This window comes from Canis lupus, chromosome 1 (assembly GCF_003254725.2).
Source record: "Canis lupus dingo isolate Sandy chromosome 1, ASM325472v2, whole genome shotgun sequence".
NCBI lineage: Eukaryota > Metazoa > Chordata > Mammalia > Carnivora > Canidae > Canis > Canis lupus.
The window spans coordinates 12,751,519-12,760,271 of NC_064243.1; the positions used below are offsets into that span (position 1 = coordinate 12,751,519).

Genomic DNA, 8,753 nt, shown 5'->3' on the forward strand with positions numbered 1-8,753 from the left:
CTCACCTGTTCATCCATTCAGGTCATGTGTTACCGTTACCATCAGGAAAGAGGCCTGTCTGTTGTACCCAATTCTACTGAATGTGCTACGTCCACCAGTACCTAAAATTGAGCGAGTGTATGCCTGCACGTCACTAATACCTGTCAGTTCTAGTCTACTCTCACTCTTTTCATCCAAGTCTAAGCCCACATCAACATGTTTTACAAAGTTGACAGTTCTCAGCCTGGCAAAGCATCTTTTTGGGGGTTAATAAACAATTACATATCACAATAAACCTAAGGAACAGAAGCTTAATTAGTACATGTGCTATTGACTATTCTCGAATTATGAAGTTGAAACTTGATAAAGAATCATAGCCATACAACAGGGAAATCATTTGCATACTTTGCAATGCAATGAATTTCATTAGTATTTGTAAAATCTTTTGAGGGCCCCCGTGAAAGAGCTGTTTTGAGGATTAATTGTTGCCTGTAAAGTGCTTATGATAATACAGAAATGCTAACTAATAACTCAAAAAAGGCAGCCTAGCAGTAGAAATAATGATAAGTTGACATTTTTTTACCTCCCTAGTTTAAGGACAGAAGATTGTGTGACTTCAAAAACAGTGAAATTATAGATACCTGGAAATGAGCAGCCTTTGTGTTGGAAGACAGGTAACTGGAAATCAGAAGCTTTACGTACGGCTGGGTGAGGGACTTTAAAATGAATAAAAACAAAAAAAAATAAATAAATAAAAACGATGTTCAAACAGAAAGGGATCTTGAGGACGTCTGTATGAACAACATCTTTACTTTATGGAGAGGCCAAATGTCTTATGCAGATCCCATGGTGAGTCAGAAACATTCAAATCTATTGAATTTCTAGTCTGATTCTTCTTCCAGTAAGACATGCTGTATCATATCTGCCCCTAAACAAAATTTAGAAGGCACCTGTGTTTCTCTGCTATTCTGTTTCTCTATCTGTCTCAGTCTCTGTCTCTCTGTCTCTCTCTGTCTCTCTCTCTCTTTTTTAAAGATTTACTTATTATTTGAGAGATCAGGCAGAGAGGGGTGGTGGGGAGAGGGAGAAAGCAGACTCCCTGCTGAGCACAGAGTGGATGCAGGGCTTGATCCCACCACCCTGAGACCATGACCTCAGCTGAAACCAAGAGTAGAGCATAAAGCCCGCTGAGCTATCCAGGGCCCCACTGTCTTATTCTCTTTTCCCATCTCCCCCTGAAACTGTGAAACACCAGATGTGCTCATCTCTTTTTGATCTCTCAGCCCTTCTCATTCCTCACTTGGCACCACACATGGATGCTTACCCCTGTGGCTTCCTTCCAACCCTTTGGGTGCCATGTTAGTATTTCACTAGCTTACAATCCATCATAGACAGAAAATCTGTGTGCCAAGGACATTTTCATTGTACATTTACATTTTCACAGATTTACTAACTCCCATAAGTTGATTTTGTAATAGTAATTCAGTCTCTGTGATATCACACGTATCTGGCAAAAGGGTCATATGAGTCACCCAAAACAAATCACATAGTGTGATGCTCCTGACCACGTCCTGCATCCCCTCTGGATGGCAAACAAGGTGACATGCATAAAGATCTCAGTTTTTCAGAAGAAGGAACTTTGAGGGGAGTGGTCCTATCTAATTAAATAAAATACTTCATTACTGCAGAAGATTTCAGGAGTGTTTTAAGTAAAACATAGTAAAGCATTTGGTTTTCTTAAAATTTTCTGTTTCGCTCAAATTTTCAAACTTACTGTTGTAAATTTTTTGTCTTCTTTTAATTTTCTGATTCTAGTGTATCCACATTTATGGGTCCCCATTTTTATTTCTGTATTTTCTATTTGAGGCTTCTGATTTTTATTTTATTTATTTATTTATTTTTATTTTATTTTTTTTGCAGTTTTATACCTTTATTTGACAATCAGCGATTAGTTCTCATCCACATTAACAGTCTGTAGATTTTTGAAAGTGGTGACAGGTACGTAGGTAACCAGCGTGTAGAGCTTGTTTGGTGAATCTTCATCCTCGTTACATTTTCTGGACAACCGCACACGGATACGGTATGGAACATTCCTTATTCCTTTGGCCCAGACAGCTTTGTTGAGCCTGGTGTCAATGTGCACATCTGGAGTTCCCATCTCCTTCATGGCAAATTTCCGGATCTCTTTGAGTGCCCGAGGGGCACGCTTCTTGAAACCCACTCCATGGATACGTTTGTGAATGTTGATGGTGTATTCTCTGGTCACTACCTCGTTGATGGCAGAACGGCCCTTCTTCTTCTCGCCACCCTTCTTTGCGGGAGCCATTCTGCCAGGCCCTAGTTGGAAAGGAAGCTGATTTTTATTTTAAATAAATCTTAGCAGAACTTTGTCAATTATATTAATACTGCTTCAAAAAAAAAAACAACTTTTATATAATAAGTTTGTTTTTAATTTTATTAACTTATCTTCTAACCTTAATACTAAATTTCATTTCCTTTGGATGAGTTTGATTATTGACTCTCTTTTACCTTGGACGTGTATCTTCATTTTGACTTACCTTCTTTTCTCACATCAACTAAACCTTCTATAGATTCTTTTGCTATATCCCATAATTTTGATAAAGTTGTGTATGTATTTCCTATTCTTTCCTATTGGTTTCTTCTCTGAACCACAAGTAATTTGGAAGTATGCATGTTTTATTGTTACTTTTCAAGTGAGTAGGGTTTTTTTTTTTCTCATATTGACATCCAACTTAACTGCATGTTACTCAGAGAACATAGGACATATTATATCAAATATCTAAAATTTGTTGGTTTTTGATATATAGCTCCCAAATGATCAATTTTCATAAATAATTTGTAGTTTTCCAGTTAAATTTGGTATATATATCTGTTGAATCACATTTTCAAAATACTTACTGATTTTTTCTTATACTTCAACCTATTAATTACTAAGAAGTTTTTAAATCTCACACTATGATATGGATTTAAATATTTCTTTTTTTTTTAATTTTTATTTATTTATGATAGGCACACAGTGAGAGAGAGAGAGGCAGAGACACAGGCAGAGGGAGAAGCAGGCTCCATGCACCGGGAGCCCGACGTGGGATTCGATCCCGGGTCTCCAGGATCGCACCCTGGGCCAAAGGCAGGCGCTAAACCGCTGCGCCACCCAGGGATCCCAGATTTAAATATTTCTACTTGCAATTCCTTCTATTTCTGCTTCTATATTGTGAAGCAATGTCATTATTGGTTCAAGTTCAGGATTATTATATCTGCATAGTGAATTCAACTTTAACTGCCTTAGTCTCTAAGAAGAGTTTTCACTGTTTTGTTTCTTTGGTTTTATATTCTGTCTTTAAAATGTTGGTGTTTTTACATTTATTGTGATTACTTATGTGTTTGGATTTATTCCTACCATCTTATTTAATGTTTCCACTTTTTTCATGTCTATTTCTTATTTTTATTTCTTATTTCCTTACAAATAGCTTTGTCCCCCTCAATTTATTTTGTTGTTGTTGTTGTTGTTTCTTTCCAATAATTTTGAAGGTACTCATTGGATCTGTTCTTTAGTGGATGTTAAGACTACACATTTCATTTAGTATTAACATACATTTGAAATGTAAATGCTATTGTTAATAAATAATTTTATCTTCTTCCGGGAAGATATCAAGATCTTCGCACAATTTAAATCCAATTTATATCATTTTGGATTACTTTTTCATCTTGCTGTATTTTAATTCAATCTCATTATTTGGAACCTCACATATTAAACATAGTTATTAGTTTATACCACCAGCTTATTTATAAATATGATTATAGAGGTTTAAAAAATTGTCAGTCTTTCATCTAATACCATCCTTTGGAGATCATATTCCTGAGGCACATCATTCAAAAGTAGCATTAGCAAGGTTCCATGGGCGTAAACTTGTTTACTTCATAGCTTATTTGAAAATGTATTCACCACACTCCCAAATGGAAGTCTCATGTGGTATGTAATTTTAAATGGATAGTAATCTTGTCTGAGCACTTGGAAGACATCTTTCTGCTCTCTTCTGACTTCTGTTGTTTTGAGAGATCAGGTATTTGCCTAATTGCCTTTACTTTGTAGGAAATTGGTATTTTCTTTCTGTCTAATACTAAGATATTTTCTTGGGCTTGAGTATGCGTCTGACATACCTAGGTAAAGATACCTTTTCATTTATGTTTTTTGGAATTCACTGTGAATTCTGAAGTTGAGGCAATGTACCACTGATCAGCAACTTTCTTTTCAACTCTTATCGTCTCTAATGCTTTCTATCTTCCCTTCATAGATTTCCAACTAAATGCATTTCAGCTGTCTACATTCAGTCCTCCATGTCTTCTCTTGTATATGTTCCCTCTGTTTCTCTACATGTGCTTCCTATTGCGTCATTTTTAAATATCTTCTAATTCACTAATACTCTGTTCAGCTATTCCTAATTAACTGTTTAACTTGCCAAGTAAGTTTTGTTTTATTCTAGATGTTATATTTGTTGATGTACTGGTTTCAAATCTGCCTGGTACTTTGTCTTCAAACTATCTAATATCTTGCTCCTACATTATTTAGCCCATACTCTCATTCTTCAAGTATATGTTAACTTATTTCATATTCTATGTTTCATAGCCAGTAATTCCAAGATCTACATTTGCTGTTTTTGTCCTTTTGATTTTTGTTACTAACGTATCTAAATCATAAACCTGAGTTTCTCATGTCTTGAGATTTTTTTAGATAGTGAATATGTTTGATGAAGTCTCATTTGTAAAAATGAGACCTGTGTTGAGCTTGTTTGTTTGCTTGCTTGTTTGTTTGTTTGTTTGTTTGTTTGTTTTCCTAGAGATAAGTTGAATTGGTCTCTGCTAGGTGTCTGGGGACACTGTCACTACAGGTCAACTTAAGTTCTCCACTTGTTAATTGTTTGACTGGCAAACAACTGCTCTTATTTAATTCTCTGGCTTTGTGTTCTTGCATTGTGTTCTGCCGTGGATAATTTCCTCGCTTTTTTCCAAACTCAACCATTCTATTCAACCAATTTGGAATGAGTTTTCTTTATTTCCTTATTTACTGAATAATTCATCTAGCACTTATTGGGGATTCTAGTCAGACTTTTGAAGGCTATTTGTAGATGGAGACAAAGTCTTTAACATATGTCTCCATATATGAAATCTGTCCTTTTTCTACCCAAATTCCCAGAAAATAGCTAATTCTGAAAATATATAAAAGTACATGCAGCATAAGTAGTTATACCATAATAGAAATCTTAGATTAAAAATATTCTTAGCAACATTTTTTGGTCAATAACTCATATTATATTTAGGAGGGACAATACATGTAGGAATTAAGTAATTTTTGCAAGATTCAGGAATATCAGAGTTTTTGTTATAACCCATTTCTCCCAAATCCCAGCTCTGGATTATCTTTCCCTAAGTTTTAAACAAAATATTATGCATTTCAAACATAACATCAACTTCTCAGCATGTCCAAATCTACGTCTCAGATATTTCACTTTTCCCAGGAAAATTATATCCTGAGTTCCTGGCATCCTGCAATCCTGTTGTTATGCATCATCTCAGATTGGTGAAACTTTCTACCACATACAAAACCACACCCATTTTTCCATGTGTGCATACAATTTGAACAAGGGTATATACATGAACTTTATGTGCCAGAGTCAGAAATTAGTTATAGAAAAGACATAAAAGTTAAAGGATAAAGATTCAAGAAGGCTTGTAAGGGTTAATCACAACTGACCATGGCAGATGTAGGAAAATTTGTCAGGTAAGACAGAGGTGCTGAGGTTATGTGTATGTGTGTGTCTGTATCTGTGTTTTAACTATACACAAATGTACCAATTTCCATCAAAAGTAGAATTAAAACTCCTAATTGTAAATATATTGAAACAACAAATGTGTGTCCAGAGAGAAAACTGTAGAGTAGAAATAGCATATCCCAGTATGTTGAAAGATCTTTCCATCAGCATCTTCACCTATTTTTTTTTTTTTATTTATGATAGGCACACAGTGAGAGAGAGAGAGGCAGAGACATAGGCAGAGGGAGAAGCAGGCTCCATGCACCGGGAGCCCGATGTGGGATTCGATCCCGGATCTCCAGGATCGCGCCCTGGGCCAAAGGCAGGCGCCAAACCGCTGCACCACCCAGGGATCCCTATCTTCACCTATTTTTATTGATTTATTACCCCCTAATGAACTATTCTATGAGAGAGTCAAGTGGCCATTGGTTACTAGTTAGAGCAAGCATATAAATTGGAAGAATTTGAAAAAGTTTGGATTTCAAGGAAACCAGAAAAAAAAGTAAGAACAAAAATGCAATGACATCAACTTGCTTTGGCACCATATTGCATCAGGATCCTTGGATAACTTCTATTTATTTCATCTCTTTGACATAACAACAGTCCAGAAGTGTCCATGAGAAATTTGAAAGACCTCTCTAGGTCAAGAGATTTATAGGCCAACATGGAAGCTCCTATTAAATGCCAAACTTGTGGAAACTTAATCAATCCTTGTTGCAAATAGACCCACGTCCTTGAGAGTTGGCTCTGAGGAAATAGGCAAACAAGAACGACAACAACAATAAAACACATTCTGCTTCTTTATCTTAAATTCTTATGTGAAATAAATTGAAAGTACCCTAATACCACATTTCATGAAATTTAAATATGAAATTAAAACATAAGTGTGTTAAAAGAAAAAGAGCCAGAGAAAGAGAATTAGGACTGGCTTTGCTTTATTTTGTCTTTAGGTTGAAATTTCTTAATTTATTCATTCATTGCTTCATTCAACAAAGAGCAAGTGCCAGTTACCACCAGGTACTGCCTCAGGTCTAGCAATGAAACAGAAGGAAATGGGATTTCATGGAGTTTACGTTCTAGTGAGGAGATGAAAAGCAATAAACAAGTGTAACAGTAGTAATAATTTTTTTAAAGATTTTATTTATTTATTCATGAGAGACACAGAGAGAGAGAGAGAGAGAGAGATTGGCAGAGACATAGGCAGAGGGAGAAGCAGACTCCATGCAGGTAGCCTGATGTGGGACTCGATCCCCGGACTCTAGAATGACGTCCTGGGCCAAAGGCAGGTGCCAAACCGCTGAGCCACCCAGGGATCCCCAATAATTTTTATTCCTTAAAAAAAGCTGACCAAGATAATTGAGTGTCTCGGAAACCTCTCATAATGAGTGGGCATACAGCCTCTTAAAGGATAAGACATTAAAACTGATGCCTATCTAATAAAATGAGTCAAACCAAGTACACACTTTATGCAAAGAACACATTAGCAGGAGAAATGGAGGGGGAGCAAATGCCACAAGGGAAGGATGAGGTTGACATGTGTGAAGGACATAAGAAGGCAAGTATACCTGGAAAGTAATGAAAAGGAAACCAGATACAAGACAAAGTCTGAGAGAGAGAGTATAGGTGGGGATCCAGTAAGGCCTTGTAGGACATGGTGAAGATTTGAATTAAATTCAAGATGATGGGGAACCATGGAATAATCTCAAACAGGGGACTGCTATTTAGCCATACCCTCTCTATTATTCCTGCAGGCCTACGACTGTTGACGATATTTGGTCTGTAAATTACCTAATTACCAAAACAGTACCAACCCATCTTTAGTTTTAGACCACATAAAGTTTGACTCTCAAGGTATAATTTGTAAACTAAATGATATTATTCTTATACTGTGACCTGGGGAAAAGAAAATATTCAGTGTATCAATTTCCAGTGCCTGGATATGAGAAGAAAATCTCATGTACTCTAGCTGGAAAGATTACAGTGCATCTTGTAAATATTTCTCCAGTGTATAATTCCCTACTTGGATGAGTTTTTACCTTGAATCAAACCTCAGTCCATTATAGCCAACAGAAAATAGAATACAAATTATGAATTCTTTCAAAAATAAAGGAAAAATGCTATTTTCCCACAAATGCAGGGGACTGCGCTCTGTCATTGTTCTCCCATCCAGAGATTGTCATGGAATGACAGCTTTGCTAACAGGGCATTTCTTGGTAAGGCCATGGAGTGCTGAAAGGGAGCTATTAGGAAAACAAATGATTCTCTTTAGCATCTTGGCGCTAGCATCAGTTTTATGCAGCTAGATTATACTGTAGCCTCCAATGATGTACAGGCACTCTTCTGAAGTGTGTTAAAGACAAACCAGTGGCTGAAATCATCATTCTCTTGCAATACTCAAAATCAACTGCAGTCATCGAATATCATCTAGCCTCCTCTCATTTACCCAGCATCAAAAATTGATATTTTAATGCATCTCTCTTTACTAATTAGAATCGTTTATCTGATTAAGCTTATCTGTCACTGTGTTAAAATACTTAGCATTCATGGAATGCATACATTTAAGATTCCTAAATTTTTATTTTAGATCCTTCTTACTTCATAAACAAATTAAATTATTTACATGCTCTCTAACAAAGGAAAAAATAATCTCTCAGATTGTAGGAAGATTTATTCTAAAATTATCACATGACATGGCTATTCTAAGATAGGAGAAATATTCAGAATAATCTACCTTTGCAATTGGGGAATTTGAGAGAGAGAGAGAGAATGAGAGAGAGAAATTAGTTATAATGGAGGCCAGGATTTATGAAATGGACCAGAAATAATAAGCTGAATTGAAGCACACAAATTAGCTGTGACCAGCATAAATTCTATTTATTCACACCTCTAACCAAGGCAACGATCCAGACAGAAGTAGGCATGGGTCAAGCTGCTCATAGTATTTAA

At 36.0% G+C, this 8,753-nt stretch overlaps 1 protein-coding gene across 1 annotated transcript; it reads right to left on the bottom strand.

The window, feature by feature from the left end:
* Nucleotides 1–1,914: 1,914 nt before the first annotated feature.
* LOC112643746 (60S ribosomal protein L31-like) lies at nt 1,915–2,329 on the bottom strand. Its single transcript, XM_035706758.2, has one exon. The coding sequence runs from the start codon at nt 2,303–2,305 to the stop codon at nt 1,928–1,930; it is 378 nt and encodes a 125-aa protein (XP_035562651.1). The 5' UTR covers nt 2,306–2,329; the 3' UTR covers nt 1,915–1,927.
* Nucleotides 2,330–8,753: the final 6,424 nt, after the last annotated feature.